Source organism: Coenobita brevimanus, chromosome 84 (assembly GCF_032717465.1).
Source record: "Coenobita brevimanus isolate Jiangsu-jjx chromosome 84, ASM3271746v2, whole genome shotgun sequence".
In the NCBI taxonomy this organism is placed as follows: Eukaryota; Metazoa; Arthropoda; class Malacostraca; order Decapoda; family Coenobitidae; genus Coenobita; species Coenobita brevimanus.
In genome coordinates this window covers 48,577,014-48,598,056 of record NC_137037.1, presented here as the reverse complement: position 1 = coordinate 48,598,056, position 21,043 = coordinate 48,577,014, and the positions used below count along the sequence as shown (strand labels likewise).

The 21,043-nt window shown below is 41.2% G+C and overlaps 1 protein-coding gene across 1 annotated transcript; it reads left to right on the top strand.

The window, feature by feature from the left end:
• The first annotated feature begins 8,101 nt into the window (after window positions 1-8,101).
• LOC145410013 (lipid transport auxiliary protein 1) lies at window positions 8,102-11,785 on the top strand. The gene is made up of 4 exons (XM_080280234.1): window positions 8,102-8,304; window positions 8,806-8,950; window positions 9,799-10,024; window positions 10,608-11,785. The coding sequence occupies exons 1-4, from the start codon at window positions 8,155-8,157 to the stop codon at window positions 10,822-10,824; spliced, it is 738 nt and encodes a 245-aa protein (XP_080136360.1). The 5' UTR covers window positions 8,102-8,154; the 3' UTR covers window positions 10,825-11,785.
• Window positions 11,786-21,043: the final 9,258 nt, after the last annotated feature.

Sequence of the window (21,043 nt, the reverse complement as noted above, 5' to 3'; positions counted from 1 at the left end):
GATGGACAAGAAGAAAACAAAAGACTAGGTTGGAACAGAAAATACAGAAGAGTCATCATAAGACAGGAATGGGTTTCAGAATATCACCAGCTCTTTCATACAGTTGGTACAGTAAACTGGGAGAGACAGATCATCACGTCCAGGACATTTAAAGGACAGAGGAAGGAAAAGGTATAAAAAATAGTTGCTACAGTAGGAATAGTAGAGAGAAATAGAAACACAAAGGAGGCATGGAGAAGCTTATATTAACAGGGAATTTTACTGCAGTATTGTATAGTTATAAACGCTCCAGCATGCTTGCATGCATCAGTGTATGTACTAACAAGGAATGGTATGCATATATTGTAACTGCTCAAATTCCATACTAATCGGCCTACTTCACTTTCACTCAGAGGTCTAGCATGAGTGAAACAGTACTGTACAGGTAATTTAGTAAGACATCCAGGGATGAGATGCACAGACATATTTATGATTGATTCCTGGTCATAACTTAGACTTGTTTTTGGAAGAGGAACAAGTAAAGGTGGGTATAGAGTCTTCCCATGTCTCCTGTTGCTCCTACATATCAAAGTTTCTGGTTATGAGAATGAAATTACCTTAGAGTATGTCTGTCTTCTTCAGGAAGAATGAGGAAAAAAGAGTACATAATCTTCCTGCATTTCTTGTTTTTCCTGCAAAAACAAATCTAAATTATTTAAGGGAATTGCTCATAAATATTACTGTGTATCCCACCCCTGGTTCATACTGTATTCTCATCAGGTAAAGAGTGCCTAGCAGCTCTTCCTTACTGATTTATTTTTGCATATGGCAAATTTATAACCTTGTGTCTTTTATTACCTTGGTACTAGAGAGTGATGCTTTCTTGTTGTGGCACCGATATAGCTGGGCAACTCCACTGTTTAGACAGAGACATCTCTCACTTCCCTCCCAGTCCCCCAAAAGTATGGTGGACTGTAGGAGGAGGAAACCTTCAGCCTGCAGTTCACTGGGATCACATGCAGATGAGATTGGGATTGTAACTGCTACTACTACTACTTGTTAGTCATGCAGTCTCTTTTGATGATACAAATATACAAGTGACATTCAAGAGAACTGTGTAATATGAAAAATAAGAGGCAACTGCAGTGTCTGTCATTAATACAAAAACAAAAAACCTAAGCAAGTGAACAGTAAGGTATAATATGCAAAATATCGTAAATAGATAAGGCAGAGGGATGAGTGAGGCTAGTCAGTCTCATCTTAAATGTCAGGACCAACTTGCCTAGCCCCGGGCTCCTATGCTCCTCATGGGGCAACGCAGGGTTAAATAATGGATGGATGAATGGATAAGGAAAAGAAACTGAGACCCTCCTGAACTGAGAAGTACAGTATATGATTCCCAACATATTATTTTATTTGTATCTTCTGATTATCTTTAAGGAGTTGAATTGGGGTGATTACTTTTGTTGTTCATGTGATGTCCTCTTTAGTTTATTCCTGCTGATCCCTAATGTTTTAATTTAACTCAGGAAAAGACTCTTGAGTTGATGGGAGGAGGGTGGTTTTCTTAGGCTGTAGTGCACAGAAATATGTGGGAGACACTATAGGCTACTATTATCAGCGGTTAAGCATGCTTCCTAACACCTCTTCCTCATCAATTTATTTTTAGATATGGCTGAATAATATGGTCTTGCATGTTTTTGTCCTGTAGAGTATGGTGATTTTAGAATCATTTAAGTCACACAGAAGAGGCTGGCAAGGTAAACTAAGCAAAATAAATTGTTTAGGAAGAGGTGTTTGGGAGCTTCCTTAGCCGAGCTGAATACTGGCCTGACGTGACTGACAGTTTGGCTGTGAGGCGACCAGAGTACATCGAGTATGCACATTTTGAAGATGAGTAAATGCAGGTTCATAGTGGCTGTTTTTGTATCCAAGGGGGGACCACAGACAGACAAATGTTTTATAGAATATTGTTTTTTGTGTGTGGTTTGTGACCAGTGGGACTGCCAGCTTTGTATTAGTCAGGCTTTAAACACAGAGAAAAGATCCAAGCAAGGAATCGGGCTGGAGACAGAAGGTTGACGGGAAATAGCTGGCCGGGTAAGGTGATCTAATTTTTCATTACCTGAGAACGCAGCATAACTGGACAGATTCATGACAAACAGGCAAGCGGAACAGCCATTCTTGAATCTTAAGTAATAAAGAGTTGAATGAAGGAACTGGAGTGCGCCAAAGAAGTCAGGGGAAAGTGGCAAATGAAAAAAAAGATAAGGTGAAAAGTTGATGTAGGACAAATGGCATAGAGTTCAGTTGTCATCACATTTGCAGTTGATGGTAGATGGTGCTGAAACGAGGTTAAGGGAAAGTGAACCAGCACAACCTGTTCCATTTGACATCCTAGACACATGTATAAGAAATAGTGAGCGAAGTAAAATTGGAGGGATGAATGACCTTGGGTAGGGTAAAATGGATGATAAATTAAAGAGACGCAGTAAAAGTACAAAAACATGATAAAAGGGAAGCAAGAAGCACCAGTAAAAAGAAAAATGTCTTACAAAATTAGTTAAGGTAGCAACGGGGACCCAAGGTGAGGAAGTGCGGAGCAGAACGACAACCCCCTCCCCACAAACACGGTAGTCCCAGTCGTCGTCGTCGACGTCTCCCCCACAGTCTAGGTAATATACAGTCGTCTCATGCTTGGTTCAAATTTTGGAGCAGTCCGCGCATGACCGTATCAAGATGTCACGGGGTCCCGTGGCCGTAGCCGTCATCAGCTGGCTCGGGGCGGCAGAAGGGAGTAGACGTGTTCCCTCAAGCTCATTTCATTCGTGCGGGAAGTTCAGACTGTGGTCCCCTCTACCCTCCCACGGTGGAAGTGGGAAAGCAAAATGGTGGGGGGACTGGGAGGGAGGGAAGGCCAAGCACGTGAAGGTAAAGGCACTTGTGAGAACAAACTTCAAGAAGGGTTTAGCTACAAAGCACGTATCAGTAACTTAGGCATTTGAGCCTGTTTCCGTGTTATTCACCAGCTGGGGACGTCCGGCTTGGTAGCTGATGACATCACTCACTTGGTGTCTTGGCCTCGCAAGGAAAAGAATATCGCTCCCCGACCAAGTGATGTCCTCATACACCAGGGGATGCAAATTGTTTTGCTCTAAAAATCTTGCAACACGACTCGGCTGTCATGGGATAAAAGACCAGTCTTATCTAAATTACCTCCTCTAGGCATTATCATAGATATTCATTTTATCAACTAAAGGGTAGTCTGACAACCGGCACCAAGATTCAAACCCTAGCGCTAATGGACCAGCATCTTTATACTGTAGCTAGCAACATAGCCACTCGGTTACTGGTTGCATGTAGAGGTGTATGATGTGTAGGAGGACTACTGGGCCTTGGGAGCAGGCTGTGAAACCTATGCCCAGAGTCGAGCACATTTAAAAAAAAAAAAAAAAAAGAATCTAATAGAGAGAGAGAGCATAATGTCAAAAATTGGGTGAATTAAATCACTTGACAATGTAGTAATGCAAATTATACAAAGAGAAACAGGTTAACACGGTAGTAGGCTACATTGAGATATGTGGTTAATAATAAATATAAAAACAAATGTCCAAATTACATCGAGTTCAGGCCTGAAGAAAAAAAATAGTTTCTCCACTTAAGCTCGTTTTCTATTATACGATTCAATCAGTAGTCCTCCTGTAGTACTAAAGACCCGGATAGCTTGCATTCATTTCAATTTTTAATATAGTAAATTTGCTTAAAGTATTTACCATTTCACTATGTATAGCTGCGTTCCTCGTCGGATATAAACTGGTGTTCCTTTTGTTGCTAGTACAGCTTGGCCTTAGGGAGTGAGATGCAATTAAACATCGTAATAGCAACGCTCAACATTACAGGATGATTCTCCTAAATTTCTGGCAGACAAGCAGCTCTTCGGGCCCAGCATCTCTCTAGGTTAATGTGAGCTACATATATTATTTTTTAACCATTTCTTCACCAAAGCATAGGGATCCCTTAATAAAGACAGTCCCAGCTGGTTCACCCTGATTATAAATACTTACCGTAGGCCTAGCTTGCTTTATTAATTGGAACTATTCTTAAGAGCCCATAGAGGCCCAAAACTTGGATATCTTTCTGCTATTTTTACAGTTTAGAAATCCATACCTCTTGGTTAGGTAAATTAAGTTAGCTTAGAATATGCTAGATTAGGCTCTTTTGATTAATTTATGTGGACAAGGTTATTTTAGTTAGGTAAAAGTCAGTGAGTAAACTTTGACTGTCAGAAACTACTCATTTACTACTGTTTTCTGTTAATACTACCAGACAGTCATGGTTCGTTTTCTTCACTGACATGTAGTTTCTGACAGTCCATGTGCAGCATTCTATCTATCTATCTATCTATTGCCAGATGCCTCAATCCCGTTTGGGGTGGCCACAAACAAATCGCCTCCAAGTCACCCTGTCCCCCGCCATTTCACTCCCCTGCTCCCAACTCACACCCCCCTCTCTCATATACTTCTCCACCCCATCTCTCCATCTCATCCTCGGCCTCCCCCTCCCTCTTTCCCCCTCCACCTCACTCACATACACTCTCTTCGTCAGTCTTTCACCCTCCATCCTCTCCCTTGCTGTTATTTCCTGTTTATATACAGTATCAAATTTTTATGCAGTCAGTATATTTCACATTTCCTGTTTACACAGTATTCGCTTTTTATGGAGTTGGCATACTTCGTATTTCCTGTTTATACAGTACTGGGTATCAGCATTTTATGCTGTCGGTATACTTCATATTTCCTGTTTATACAGTACGAGCATTTTATGCAGTTGGTATATTTCATATTTCCTGTTTATACAGTATCAGCTTTTTTATGCAGTCTACTTCAAGGAGATGTGGGACCACCTGTTAAATATTAACTAAATATTACCTACCTTTGAATTAAATCAGAGACTTTGTAAAGGTGTACAGAAGTGCATTTTTGAGTGTAAAGAGGATCCATCAGTAAACAAGGGAAATATGATTATATAAGAGATAGGTTAGGTTGCTGTAATGTGAAATAGGTTAGGTTAGGTTAAATTAGGTAAGGTTTGCCATTAAGGATTGTAAGTAATGACCAATTTTTAAATGCTATTCACCACTTAGAATTTAAAAAACAACATGAAAACATGCTTAGAAAATACTAAGACACATGGAGGGCTTCAGTGAAGAAAAAACTGAGGAAAACTGCTAAATAAGGTGGTCCCATTCCTCCTTGAAGATTACCATGTGGTTTTTGTTGGTAATATTATTTTTTTGCTGATTTTTAAAAGTTTGTTTGGTTAGTGTATCAGTGGCTTCTGCAGAATATTATCCAAATTCATCAATAGCAGCCATTGTGAGCCCATTGATGAACAAAGGCCACTCCCAACCTTCTCCATGAATTCCATGATTGAGCCAGTCTCTGCCATGTTTTCCCTGCAAACTTCTCTATCTCATCCTCCACCTCCTGTCTGGCCTTACTGTCTCATGGAGTCCAGTTAGCCAGCCTCGTGCTGCATCAATTATCCCTTATTCTTGTTACATGACCTGCCCACCTCGAGTTCAGTTCTTTTATAACTTCTATTAACATCTCTTACCTTAGTCTGCTCTCTCACCCAAGTTGATCTTTTCCTGTCTCTTAAAGGTAGCCTACTGTATTCCCAACACTGACCTTTCCATTTGCTCTTTGTGGATGGATTAGTTGGTTTTCCATCAGTTTTGTCAGTTTCTGTATCTCGCAACCATACATCATAGTTGGAATTATATCGTACATTCGTTATCTATCGATACTTTATGTTTCATACATAGCCTGTTGGCAGGCTACTTTTCATGATGTTTCTGTGTTTACCAAGAGCTTTCCATCCAGTTGTAATGCATCTTTTTATTTCACTATCATGGTCTTTCATTAATTTTAGTATTTCCCCCAAGTAATTGTACCCCTCAACTTCTTTAAGAATTTCTTGGCTTATTCTGATGATGCTCTTTGGTGTATTTGGATTAAATATTACTTTAGTTTTACATTGGTTCATCTTTAGCCCTACTTTGAGACTCTCTTTGTTCAGGTAGTTTAACATTCTTTGCAATGTCTGCTGTTTCTGAGATTAGGACAGTGTCATCTGTAGATCTTCAATCGTTTAGCTTTTCCCCATCCATGTTTACTTCTTTGTTGTCCCAGTCTAGCTTTCTAAAAATACTTTCTAGGCATGCTGCAAATATTGTAATTTTGGTGAAATTGTATCACCCTGACACACGCCATTCTCATTTTTTTCTGAGTCTTTATGTACTTTAACTCTAGCAGTTCCCTCATTATAATGTAGCTTTATGTTTTCGAGCAGTTTTAGAATGTTCTCATTTACTCCTTGTTCTCGCAGTGTACTTCACTGAGCCGAAAGCCTTTTCTTAATCAACAAAACCTAAGCATAGTGGTTTATTATATTCTGTAGTTATCTCAGTTATCTGATTCATTGTGTGTAGATGATCAGCAGTTGAATACCCGCTTCGGAATCCTACATGTTCAAGAGGTTGGTCTTCTTCTAAATTAGTTGTTATTCTGTTCGTAAGGACTTTAGTGAAGAGTTTGTAAATGACTGATAATAAGCTAGTGGGTCGAGAGTTACAAAGATTTTTTGAGTCACCTTTTTTGAAAAGTTAAATAACTAGTGACAGTACTGCATTACACCGTGTTTTGGGAATTTTCTTCTTTTTTTGCACACTGAGTAAATGAGTGGGCGAGCCTGTATCGTACTTCTACTCCTGCATCCAACAGGGGGCACAGTGGCTTAGAGGTAGAGCGCCCAACTCGTAATCGCGAGGTTGCAAGTTCGAGCCTCTCACGGGCCACCGTAACCGGGAGTGGTAGTGCGTTCCTGTAACCTAGCGGGGCTGTATGGCCATAATTGCCTTGCTCGGGGATGATTAAAGCCTTCATCCAACAGTAAAACTACTGCTGTTCCATCTTTTCCTGGGGCCTTCCCTCTTTTCACATTTTTAAGAGAAATATTTACTTCGTCTGGTGTTACCTCATGTATTTGACTTGTGTCAGCTGAAAAGTTAGCTATTAGTACTATTGTCTTTGATACATAGTTCTTTGTAAAATTCTTTAACTCTCTTCACCATCTTATCGCTGCATTTAATGACTTCACCATTTTTGTCTTTCATTGACATAATTTGTTGCTTCCTAGTGCCATTTTACTTCGGATCTGTTTCAGACTCTTTCCTTTTTTGATGGTTTCTTTGATCTGATCCATGTTTCCTTTCATTTTCCTTCTCTCTGTTTCTTCTTGATATGTTTCTGTAATTCTGCTCATTCTGTTTCATCTTTCTTATTTTTACTTTCATTTCTTTCATGTTTTCCTTAGCTGGAGTGTCTTTTCTGAATAGTTGTTTGTTTTGGTTGTATTAGCTTTCCCTACTACCCTGGTGATTCTTTTAGCACTTTTATTAGCCTGTCATTCAACTCATAAATGTGACACTCAGCATTACTTAGAGCCTGAAATCTCTTCATTATTTCTAACTGAAAGGCAGCTTTGTTTTCACCTACTTTTATTGGGCATATCTTTTTATTATTAATCATCTTCCTTCTTTCACTTCTGAAGTTAAATCTTGCTGTGCAATCCACCATTCTATGGTCACTTCCTATACTTACTTTCTTGATAACCATGACATTTATGATCAGTGTCAGTATTGTTGGTAACTGCTGCAGGAGTAGTGCAGCAACAGAATAATCCTTAAATTACCATACTGTGGCATTAATAGCAAATGCAAATGTCAAAAAAGGCAGCATAATGACTTTCTGCTTTCTTTTGGCTTACATTCTCACCTTTGTAGCCTTTGAACCTGGGATGTGTGGGTCCAAATTACTGTACAGTATTTCCTCTGTCCTACAGCTTCCAAGCTTCACTCTGTTAAATTGGGGATCTCAATACTGTCATTCAGCAACTTCTTTATTTCCATCCTCACTTCCCTATTCCTTAACACCAGTCACAATACCTGCATTCTTCTTATCTAGCTGAACCCTCTTAGGAATCTGCTTAAAACTATATCACTGTTTTGACAAAGATCTTTCCTTCCAGAACATTGACATCGTGTTGGACCAACTGTCTTCCCACCCACAATCCTTTCCCTACACCCCTCCTTCCCTCCACCAAGCCATCACCATGCCAACGGTTGGTGCCATGACACTGATGTTCATCGGTGTTATCCTCTTTGCCATCATCCTTTTTGTGACGTGTTTCAAGCGGCAGGTGGAACGCATAAAGGACCGATCCCGCCGTGACCCACACATCCCTGGTTCAGAGGCTAAGAAGGTGAGAATGTGAGCCAAAGGAAAGCAGAAAGTCCTTATTATGTTGCCATTTTTGACATTCACACTTGCTATTAATGCCACAGTATAGAAGTTTAAGGATTATGTTCTTACTGTACTACTTTTGCAACATTTACCAACACCACTGACACTGAATGCTATGTATCACTTATACTGACTATTGTACTGTTCTACTGTACAGTATTTAACAAAAATATTAAACCATCCTTCCACTTTATCCTCAGTCTCCCCTTCCACCTCACATCCACTCTCCTAGCCAATCTATCATTCATTCTTACCACACAGCCATACCATCTCTGTGTGACACAAGAAAGAAACTCTGGTAGGGTTATTGTGTTAAGTAAATACAAAGTCTGATGTAACTAAGTCATTTACAATGAGATTGTATTTAGTTGAAGTTAGCCTATGATAACCATAAAACCAAGTAAAATATGTTATTGAACATCAGTAAAAATATCTCATAATTCTATCCTCTCCCATAAAGGTGCTTCGTCGTGAGATTGAACGCCGTTTAGCTCGTGTGGCTGATATTTGCTATGAGCCCAAGTTGTTGTCTAATGAAGGGGACTTAGCCACCACCCTACCTTATTACTACCGCATGAAGGCTGTTGACAACATGAAGTATCTAGGTAAGTGAGTGCAGTGTGCTGTAGGGCAGAGGTGCATGCGTGCATGGGTGTGGGTGTGGGTGCATTCTCTTATGTTGACGAGGTGTAGGATGTTGCTAAGTGAAAGAGCTGTGTGTTGGTAAGATGAGATTTAATTCAGCTGAGAGCACACCCTAGCAGCTAAAGCATTAATGTAAAATTCAATATTTGTAACCTTAACCAAATTAAAGAAACAAGTACACTAATACATTCCCTGCCCTTCATTGTAATTCTGTAGTATTATAAAACCTTGTTATTAGCAGAGGTGAGGTCTTTCCATACAGCTGTAGCTATATTGTCTATCTACTTATCCCTAAATCTGTCTATAGCCAGACACCTTCATCCTGTCGCAGTTGCCACAGATATGTTGCCATCATGTCATCCTGATCTCCACCATCATGCTGCTCTCTGTGCAGCTGCCACCACCTTCATTCTTTAACTTTTCCATTGGTAATTTCATACCTGTAGTCTTCACTGAGTGGTTTTTATGTCGCCCTCCAGTACAGTCAGTGAGGTGCTGGATGAACTCAGTAGTTGATGAGTGGTGTTTGAGCAAGCTGCAGCATCACATATTTATACTGGATAATAAAACAGTCCTTAATACATAACTGATGATGTATTTAAAGTTGTGTCTGCTGATCCAGTTATTAGGTGTAGGTTATATATTAAGCAAAACTATATACAGTATAGTACATCTTTGATTTAATGCACTAATTCATACACTACCCTGTGCACTAAATAAAATCTTGTGCTAAGTAAAGGATCCCTATTTTAGGCCCAAATTAAGGTGAAAGAACTACAGTATACCTTACCTTTCTCTCCACAAACAGAGCAGGAGCTGTGCCGCCTGGAGGGTGTTGGTAAGAGGGGTGGCCGTGAGAGCATCCGGGCCTTCCTGGTGAACCTGACAGCACCAGGCGGGGTCCTGAATGGGGTGGAGCAGCGGGTGATCCACGAACTGTGTGACTATTACAACCATGCACGCTTCCACCCGCACCGCTTCACACCCGCCCACTTCAATCCATATCATGCCCTCTTGCTTCGGGTCCTCCACTGGTTAGTCTAGGACTGTAGTTTTTGTTCTGGTATAACCCTCGTCTGTCTGACCAACAGACCCATCATGTACAGGTGAGCAGCTGTCTCTGAGGACCACCCTAAAGGTACAGTACACACACCAGATAGGGAACTGGTACCCACTTGTAGCAGATAGCACTTTGCCGGAATTGGACTTGGATCCTTCCCCACAGCAAAGTGCAGGGAAATGTGTATAACTTTGGCTCTTGGATGGATGCCATAGTTGCTTCACCCAATTGACACCTTGTCACCACATGGACTTGTTGTAATGTGGAATATGGCATCATATTTGAGGTGGTAGAAGAGGTTTTGTAACACCTCTTCCCTATCTATATATCCTCCTATTTGCACTACACCTCATTATCCTCCTGTACAATATTGGTGATAACTTCATCCATTTCTTTGTCGATTCCTTCCATTTCCATTTCTCATGTTTTGCTCTCCACTCCTCTTATTTTCTGCTCTCCCTCTTTCATTCATTATTATTTCCCCATCTCCATTACTGTATTCCAACTCAACGATTTTCTTATTCTTCATTCATTACCGTATTCTTATTCCTCCCTAGTGGCCGAGCAGGTGAAAAGTACGGTGGTCGAGGCGTTGGCAGTGGTGGCAGTGGCGGCGGGGGTGGCAAGGCCCCAAGTGACCACGATTCTGCCATCGACGAACCTGACCCCAGCTTAGAGGACGACTCCCTGGTGGTGACTGAAGCCGCCCTCACACTCTTCCACCGGCCCTCCCCTTCCCTCCCATCAGATAGCAACTTTGAGACCCCAGTGTGAGAAAAGTAGTCAGGGGGAGGCTATTACAGAGGGCAAGGATGAGGTTACAAACTTAAAAAAAGACTACAAATATGGTTAAGGTTACTAATGCTGGTGTGGTAATCGTGTGGAAACAGTTGTTAGAGTGAGACTGTTGGCTGTATGCAGTTGGCATCGGAGACTTCGCAGCACATCTGCTTTAGTAATATATTTTGCATGTTAGACCATAAATAACATACAGGAGAATGGCAAAGTGAAATCTGTAGAAATAAACTGTTAACCCCTCCAGTTCAGGAACATCTTTTTATAGTAAATTTTAAAATCTCCAGACCGTTTAATTCAGCACAATGGAGACTTTATGAACATGAAGGGTTAAATATAGCCATAATAAGCCTTTTGAACTTGAGGGTCCTTTCGTAAGTTGAATAAAATCATCTGGTAGTAGAAAGTAAACTAATAGGGATGTTAAATGAATTCAAGAGGTGAAGGGAGAGATGGCAGAGAGACTCCAGTGCCAGCAAGAATACAGGCTTGTGAGTAGTTGGTGCTGAGGTGATGGTGGACAGGTTTAGACAGTCAGCTACCATAAGTGCAGATTAGGTGAACTAAGAGGGTGAGAGGGAGAAGAAACTGGCAGATGATGAAGGCAAGAAATGAGGAATTTACCTAGTAGGATTGATGGCCCGAAACCTTTTCTGGTTCTGGTATCCGTGCATGATGTAATACCATTGAGACTGCAGTACTAATTTTACTCTAACTTGGCCTATATTTGCCATCTCCATGTTCAGTGTTGATATGTAACAATAGATAACATTGGAATGTGATACTAATCATGAATAAGTGCTCTGGAAAGGATGTTGAGCCATAGTATTGCCTTTTTCAGCCACTGAGCTATGTGAACCAAGCTACAGATGGACAAAAATCTGGGCCAGGTTAAGGTGAAACAACTATAGTTCATCACCACCAACACCAGCACAGTGAAAGTCAGACCTTCATGCATACTACATAAAAGTACACATACACGTACAGCTCAGGTAACACATGATACTGTATAAGGAGGGGTGAACAGATGATTAGTGCTAAATTTATTGTTGTTACTCTGATATCTACATCAGACTGTCATCACTGTATATTCATCTCTGCCATTACAATTTAATTCTCTCCTCTCAGCCTCCCTCAGCTCATGTTTGCAGTCTGCCAGGGAAGTGAACCCCAGCCTTGCCCTTACCTTTCCCTGACACATTGAGTGATAATGCATAATATACTGGTACAGTCACCTTTAATATTATGAGATAGTGTTTACCAGTGGTGTAAAGTTGTCCAAAAATTTACATACATATCCTAAATATTTCTTACAGGGAGAGTTATTATGCCAGAAATCTGAGACACACTTGAAGAGATCAGAAGTGTTTGTCCTTCCATTCGTCCATTACCACATAATTTATTGTCTCATCAGGAGCCTGGGGGCCTGAAGCTAGGGTACTTCGTCCTGACATTTATGGTGAGAGACCAGTTGCTCTTCTCTTAATGGCATAACAGTCAGTTTGTTTTCACCTGACAGTGATCCATAACCCCCTTCATCCTAGGCAATGGACAAGTGTAGTCAAATTGGTGGGTGGACTTGGCTAGTAATCAGGAAGACTTATTCCTGCATCATAATTAAGGTCCATCAGTTGTCATGCAGGTATACAAGTTGTGGAACTGGCACATATACCCTCAAATGAAAACAAACCAGCTATGATTATACCATAAAGCTGACCTACACCACTGATCAGCTTTATCCCATGTTAAGGTACTCTTCTGCAAGTCTAGTCATGGCTTATCATCTGACTTAAATATTTGGGTGTACACACAGTAAAAAAAAGTATTGCACAGGAGGGGTATGATGATATCTGAAATGATCAATATAGCTTGTGTAGTATTTGGAAAATTAATTGATTATCATCTGAATATGCATCCAGTAATAATATTAACTACAAATTGTCATATGAAACCTGTCAGTGACATACTTATGATTGCATGTATGACAACAAAAGGGAAAAATCATCAAACACTTGAATTCAAGAGTTCATTGTCTGTGGCATCAAATTGTTTCGGGCCAAATGTGCACTGATACTTTTTTTATCGTTTGTACATACTGTATTTAGAGATCAAGCCCAGCACAGTACCGGTAGGTGCAAAAGCTATCTTTGACTAGATGTAAATAATGATTAATATTTAGTGTTTAAAGTTTACAGTTTTTGGTGAAACCAAATAAATAATTCTTATTGGTAATCAGTGAGTTTCGTTACATGCATGTGACAAATTAGAAAATGTAAATTCAAGAGATAACTACAGCACTGACGGGAAGGTGTGTGAAATTTAGGGCCCATATTCAAAGTGGCTTTGGAGATTTCATAAACCCTGTTTCTTGTTCTGCCTAGGGTGAGAGGTTTGAGCATTGGGTATATAGTTGTGAGAAGCAGACCGAGACTTGGGATGAGGTCATAAAGTGTGACCTCTGGAATAAGGGACTAAACGGAGAGGCTTCTAGAATTCAAGCAGTGTGGAGAGCCACACATGCCAGCATGTTGGAGCCATTGCAAATGAAACAAAATTATTACACCTTGGCATCCTCTTTTGTGTTACTGATGCAAACTTTGTCAGTATTTTAATGATGTAAAGTACATACAGGAAACTGTCATGGAGTAGTATGCAGAACAGATCAGTAAGAAAGAGGTACTGTGAAGCCTCCTATGCCACCTGCAATACAGTCTTAATCTTCATATGCCTTACCAAGTGTCTCGTGTAAGCTTAAACCAAGTACTGGTAGCATCAGTGTACTGTACAAGGTGCCCAGGAACAAAACAGAGCAAGCGTTAGTTTAGTCAAAATTAAGATATTCCTTGGACAGGCCCCAGAATCCTCTTTGGTTGGAGGGAGAAGGTCACTCATGGGAAGGAAATGTTAGTAGGATGTCCTGTTTCCATAGAGACCAAGAGCTCAGGAGCCAGGTAAGCATTGATATGGATTTTGTGTGTGTGTGTGTGTGTGTGTGTGTGTGTGTGTGTGTGTGTGTGTGTGTGTGTCCCCCCCACAACTCTGGGCAGTGGCTTGAGGGCCTATTTCTTGGGGACAGTGGCCTATCCCAAGGCCCAGTAGTCCTACACTTCCACATGTCACCACTTCTGCACTAACATCCACCATCCATACTGAATATATGCTAGGGCTGTCTCATTCAGGACTGATGTACTGGTACAGTATTAGCGGAGGTATTTTTATAACTTGTCAGCGGGTCATCTGGTAAATCAGGAAAGTCTTCTTTTATGAAATTCAAAGCCTTAAACTGTTCCCTGCCGTAGTCGGGATTTGAACCTGGGTCCGCTAGGATTGCAGGCCACCTCGCTACTAATTCAGCCACCGCCTCAGAGTCTAATGCATGTGAAATTATTTTTTCTCTATGACTGATGATCAGTGTTGGCAGCCATCATTTTGTTACCAGGCCTACCCAAGCAGCATGCCTTAGGAGTGAGCATGTGGATGGATATGAAGTCAGTTATATTCCTAATGATCAGATTTGGCCTACAATATTTCTTGGAAAACAATTTACAGCATCCAAGCTTCAGTATACTATAATCCATTGGTATCTCTGGTTTGTAAGTTATGGTTGTTTGAAATGTTGGAAACTTTAACTGCTCTTTTTTTAGTTCATTAGTTTCATAAAGTGGTGGTTTTGGTTCTGGTTACCCCATATGCAGTAGAGAGAATGTATTAGAAACATTAGAGTACTAAAACATTCCCATTGCGTGAAACCAGCATGTGTGTGTAGTATGGATTCATTGGAGGCCAAAATTAATGTAAAGGGATATTGAAGCCACTGAAACTTCACTAGGTAATCTGGTGATAAGTTTTTTATCCTTCTGTGTCTTCCCTTTCCTGTTTCTGCATCCTGCCCATCCCATATATAAGTGGAGAAAATAGGATGATGACAGACACCATACCAAGGAGTAGATGGCAGGAATGTGTAGTTGTGTTCACTATACACTCAATCCTCGTAAATCGTGTGTTTATAAATCATGGATTCGTAAACCACGGCTAAGTGGCTGTCAGACTGCCGGCACCCTTAAATCGCTGTTGTCGCGAAAATCGCTGACCTAGGCACCGAAGTGGGCCTTTTCCGAGGAGAATCGTAAACCACGGCATTCAATTTGAAAATCACGACCCAGCAACCAATCACCACCCGTCCCTGGTGGCAAGTGTGCATACTAATGCTGCCACGTTGTTGTTGTTCTTCCCGCCAGTCCGCACACACACTACAGACCATCGCCGAGGAGTACGTGAGCTACCTACCATTTTTTGTGCACCGTCCATGGCCCCTCCTGAACCCCCGATGAAGCGCTCTAAGCAGTATGGCATCAAGAAGCTGCTGCCATTGTCGTACAGTCAACGTTTGGAGCTCATTTGTCGTGTTGAGAAGGGAGCACCGCCACCTCATGCTGATTCTAAGTTCTTCCCAACACAACCCCACTCCATTCACTTAAGCAATATCATCATAGGATTAAGGTGAGATCCCTTAACATTGCTTATTTCTATTAAATACATGCAATGAATATTCCTAAATTTGTATGTTTGTGTTTGATGGTGCCTAGATAGGTGTAGGTAGGGTGCTGTGGAGGGTGGTTGGCCAAAGTCCAGACCCGAATTCATTTTTCACATAAGAGTTATTATTTATAAACCACGGAATTTGTAAATCGTGGCAGTGGTCCAGACCCAAATTGCCGCGATTTACGAGGATTGAGTGTAGTTCTTTTACATTAAATTGGTCCAAAGTTTCATTCCTTCTGCAGCCTATTTCATGTATCTCAGTGGCAGAGAAAGACAGTGTTGCAGCTCCGCATCCTTTTCATAGCACCTCTGTGTGATTAGCATCATATTCCAGTGTTAACCTTTTGTTACAACTCAGCATTAGGAATGGAGAGACAGCAATTTTAGGCCAAGCTAAAGTAAAATGGGTATATACCATACCAGTTGTTAGCCTTTGCCCAAGCCTATCTATCTATCTATATATAGCCCGACGCCCTAATCCCGCAAAGGGTGGCCGCAGACAAAATGCCCCCAAGTCGCTCTGTCACCCACCATTTGACTACCCTCCCACCAACTCACTTCCCCCTCCCTCGTATACCTGTCAACTCCATCCTTCCACCACATCCTCCGTCTACCCCGGCCTCTCCCTCCCTCCACCTCACCTACATACACCCTCTTAGTCAGTCCAAACCACCTCAGTGTATTTCTCCTAATCTTCTCAACCACATCCACCCCACAATGTTCCTTCGCTTCTTCATTCGTCAACCTGTCCCTCCATGTCACTCCACATGCTCCTCTCAAGTAACTCATATCCACTGCTCTCACTCTTGACTTGTTCCCCTCTTGCAAGGTCCATGCCTCGCTTCCATACGTCAGGGTAGGGATCACAATACTATCATGCAGTGACTTCTTAACTCCCATACTTACCTCCCTATTTCTCATCACTGCCTTCAGTGAACCAACAACCTTGCTTTTCTGCTGTGCCCTTTCACGCACTTCATCCCCCAACGTTCCATCCTTACTCATCACACTACCCAAGCACTTGAATGCACTTACATTCTCCATATCCTCACCATCCAACCTCACTGTGCATTCTGTGACTTCATTCCTCTCAAACACCATAACTTTACTCTTGTTTACATTAACTTTCAGATTCCTCTTCCTACACACTGTCCCAAATTCATTCACCAAACCTTGCAACTCCCATTCATCTTCACTCGACAATACTGTATCATCAGCAGACAGCAACACCGGAATCTTCCAAATCTCACCCTCATTCATTAGAGCCACCCCCACATCCACTGCCCTACTTTGCACCTCCTTTACAACCCCATCCATTTATATATTAAACAGCCATGGAGACATCACACAACCCTGTTTCAGTCCGACATTGAGATCAAAGAACTTAGCTCACCATCCACTCGCACCGTAGCCCTAGCTCCTCCGTACATACTCTTCACAGCACTCAACAATTTCCCCTCCACTCCATATATTCTTAATACCTTCCACATACCTTGCCTATCTATTCTGTCATAAGCTTTCTCCAAGTCCATGAAGGCAGCATACACTTTCTTTCCCTTCTCTAGATACTTCTCCACTAAACATCTTAGAACAAATATCTGATCTACACACCCTTTTCCCTTCCTAAATCCCCTTTGTTCTTCTCCAACTAGCTCCTCTGTCATATGCCTCACCCTATCAGTGTGTATGCTACCATATATTTTTCCAGTCACACAAAGAAGGCAAATACCCCTATGGTTACCACATACTTCTCTCTCCCCTTTTCCTTTGTATAAAGGAACAATTATACCTGATTTCCAGTCCTCTGGAACCCTTCCTTCTTCCCAGGCCAGTCTACACAACTTCCATATCCACTCCACAACAGTCTCACCCCCATACCTCAGCATTTCACCACACACTCCATCAATTCCAGGGGCCTTTCCCATCTTGATTTTCTACATTGCTTCCACTACTTCCACCCTACTGATCTCTTCCTCCCTCCACTCATCTCTTCTTCTCCCAGCCATTCCCCAACCACTTATATTCGCACTGCTCTCACTCTCTACATTCAATAAATCCTCAAAGTGCTCCTTCCATCTCCTCAATTTCTCTCCTCCACCAACAATCTATTATTCTTATCTTTCACTCCCCTACTATTTCCCTTTTCACACTGCTGTACTTTCTTTACCTCCTTCTAAAACAGTCTCTTATTCTCCCTCCATTTCACACTCAGATTCCTCCCAAACTCTTCATCCACTTTCTTCTTACTCTCCTTCACCAGTCTCTTCACCTCCTGTCTCCTGCTCACATATAGCTTTCTCTTCTTTCTCTCATCTTCTCCCCTATCTCTACTCACTAGCCATTCACTATATGCCTTCTTCTTTTGTTCTACAGCTTGTTTCACCTCATCATTCCACCATGCAGTCCCTTGCAACTCCTCCTCACCCCACAAACCACCTAACACGCTGCGCCTATCTCTTCCGTGAATATCTTACATGCGTCTTCCACCCCTTCCATCTGCTCTAACTCATACCTTCCCAATCTTTCTTCCACTATGCTCTTATACTCTGCCATTTTCCTCACTATCTTGCAACTTCACTCTTCTCACAGGACCTGTTTCCTCATGTCTTCCCCTTCGTCTCTTCAACCATTTTCTTTGCAGCTTTACCTTGGCCATCACTAAGTGATGGTCAGAGACTCCATTCCCCCACCCTCTCCACACTCTTGCATCCAACACTTGTCTTCTCATTTGCTCATCCACACACACATAGTTTATCATTGCCTTTCGTTCAACAAGTTTACCATTCATCCTCATTACTCTCCATGTATACATGTGGATCATCTTATGCTGAAAGTAGGTGTTAGCTATTGCCAACCCCTTACAAGCACAGATGTCCACCAAAGCACTACCATTCCCATCTACTTCAGCTGGCACACCCCACTGACAAACCATTCCATCCACTCGTACATTCCCAACTTTGCCATTCATGTCTCCAATCAAAAGCACTCTCTCGCTCCTCTCAGATTTGTCCATACATGCTTCTACACTTGCCCAAAACTCATCTTTCACTCTTGCCACTCGGTCCTGTCGGCACATACACACATAGAATCACCCACGCTTGTATACCTACTTTCATCCTCACCCATACAATCCTTGCACCCACTGTTCCATATTCTCTTATATTCTCTTTCCACTTCTTGCATATCATCAGACATACTCCCTCTCCTGCCATCTTATTCTCATTAACTCCCACACATATACCTAAACCATATTCCCACTCTCTCACCCAAGCCATGTTAAAAATATTTTGTAAAGCAAAAGGAAGTAACATTTTCAGTTTCAAGTATTTTCCATTTAAAAACCATCTGTTGGAAGACACTTAAGTTGGTGTGTCATCAGTTGAGTGTCTTGTGTATTGAGCAGACAGTATACTGTTTTTACTAAAATATGACCAGAAATTGTCATCTCACCATTGTGAATGCCAAGTTGTAACCAAGAGATTAACACTACAATATGATGCCAGCCACGAACACGTGCTTTAGAAAGGATGTAAAACCATAGTGTTTTCTTCAGCCACTGAGTTACAGGTTAAAAGGTGCAAATGAGTAAAAACCTGGGCCAGGTATTTAAAAAAAAAAAAAAAAAAAAAATGTATAGCTATGTCAGATAAGGTTTTGTGTGCCAGTGTGTGCTTGGTTGAGAGTGAACTGCTGTAATCAAGAACTCATTCCTTTCATTACCAGACCTGTCTCCTAGTCTGAGGTAAATTGTCCAGCAATAGCAAGAGCAGATAATAGGCAATCCCATAATATTAGCCAGCCCCTTTGAAGTGTAGGTATCCGAGACTAGGCTACCATACTCCAGTACAACTGATCCTTTTACTATGATTTTTTTTAAATTCATGTTATCATTAAACAGTTTTATCAAGCTCAGGAGAGGCCTTTTAAACTGGAGCTGTTACATTTATAGCCATCATGAACTCGTACAATTCAGCCGTTCTTTTCAAAGCTAAATTCAGGTGCGTGGTTGTTGTCTTATTAAAATTATAAATACATCATCTTTGTGAAGGGATCAAGGATAGGTGACCATCCTACTTTCTAAAACCCAAATGGGATCAAGGATAGGTGGCCATCCTATTTTTTAAAACCCAAATAAGTTATTGTACTGACAGAGTTAATGGAGATTTTGTAACCCATTCCCTGAGGATTAATGCTGAATACTGTATAATAGTCTGATGGAAGCAGGAGAAAAATTTTAAAGATACCACCTTACTGAAGGAGGAACATGTGTAGTTAGTGACAGTACCACACTCCAAGCATCTGATCAATCACTGTTATTGTTGCTCTAGGTGTACCTTGATGAGAACCTGGTGGACAGCAGGCTGGAGCTGCCCTTCTCCTGTAGTCCACTATCCTTCTTTTAAGGGACAGGGAGGGAGTTGAGCGATATTTATAAATTTGGGAAGTAGAGGTGCCCAGTTTCACCAGTGCCACTATGTGAAACCATCCCTCTCCAGCACCAGTCAGCTTTATGTATACAGTATATCAACCACTGTTAACCCCTTCAATTGAACAACAGTTTTAGCTTGCTCTTATTATCTCCAGACATGTTATTCACCTCAGGATAGGCTTTTTCAGAATGGAAGGATTAGACATAGCTACATTAACCTCTTCACTAAAGGACATTCCCTTAACCTTGACATACTCAAGCAGTGGCAGGAAGAATGAAATATAAAATACAACCTCAGACTAGAGAGAGTAAAGATACTCGTACAGTAGTGCAGTTAGTCATTCCATGTGCATTTTAGGCTCTCTTGTGTTACTGTGCCACAGTATGCCTGCAGAGAAGTGGTATGCATCTCTAGCCTTGGGGTTCAACAAAGACTATGCTTTTTTAACTTTGCCAGAATTTGACACTGCTCCATCTTGAATGCCGAGCTAATAATGAGAGATTAGGGAAAGAACTTAGCCCTAGTCAGGAAGAAGTGTGATGGAAAGGATGTAGAACCACAGGATGTCTTGATTCTGCTATAGAGCTACGAGAAATAAACTGCCAAAGGATGAAAATTCCTGCCAAGTTAAAGTGCAAGAACTGTAACTCAGCAATCTGCAGTCATCCCCTATATTAGCAGAGCTGTCTCAGTATATATATAGGGGAAGATAGTTGTGTATAGATTATACTGCTTTTACTCTAACCTGGCCTGAAACTGCCATCTCTCCATCTTGAATGATGAGCCGTAAAAACAGGTCAACACTGAAATATGATACTAGTCACTATGAGGTGCTATGAAAAGGATGTTAGCTGTAGTACTGTCTTTTCCCCCCGCTGACCTATGTGAAACATGATACAAAAGGATGAAAATCTGGGCCAGGTTAAGGTAAAAAGTGTATAGTACATCTGAACTGAAACTGGAAGACGTGAAATTCACCTGTCCCTCTTCAGCCAGCAATACAACTGGGGACCAGGAAATAACATGGACCATTCCTTAGGGAAGACTGGGACTTGCGAAAAACTAATTGTCTGCCTTAATGACTCATGTAGTTTACAGGTATTAATCTAAGCCTCCCTCAACTTTTATATATTGGGATGTCAGTATGATTAATGTGTGTATATTATAAACTGTATTTTTACTAAAAAAGCAATATATACAAAGAAGACTTTTTTTATTATTATTAA

Excerpts from the sequence above, each read along its gene's own strand:
- LOC145410013 (XM_080280234.1), top strand. The coding sequence starts at position 8,155 with ATGCCAACGGTTGGTGCCATGACACTGATGTTCATCGGTGTTATCCTC. Across the intron at positions 8,305-8,805 it reads CTGGTTCAGAGGCTAAGAAG|GTGCTTCGTCGTGAGATTGA; the intron begins GTGAGAATGTGA and ends TCTCCCATAAAG. Across the intron at positions 8,951-9,798 it reads TGACAACATGAAGTATCTAG|AGCAGGAGCTGTGCCGCCTG; the intron begins GTAAGTGAGTGC and ends CTCCACAAACAG.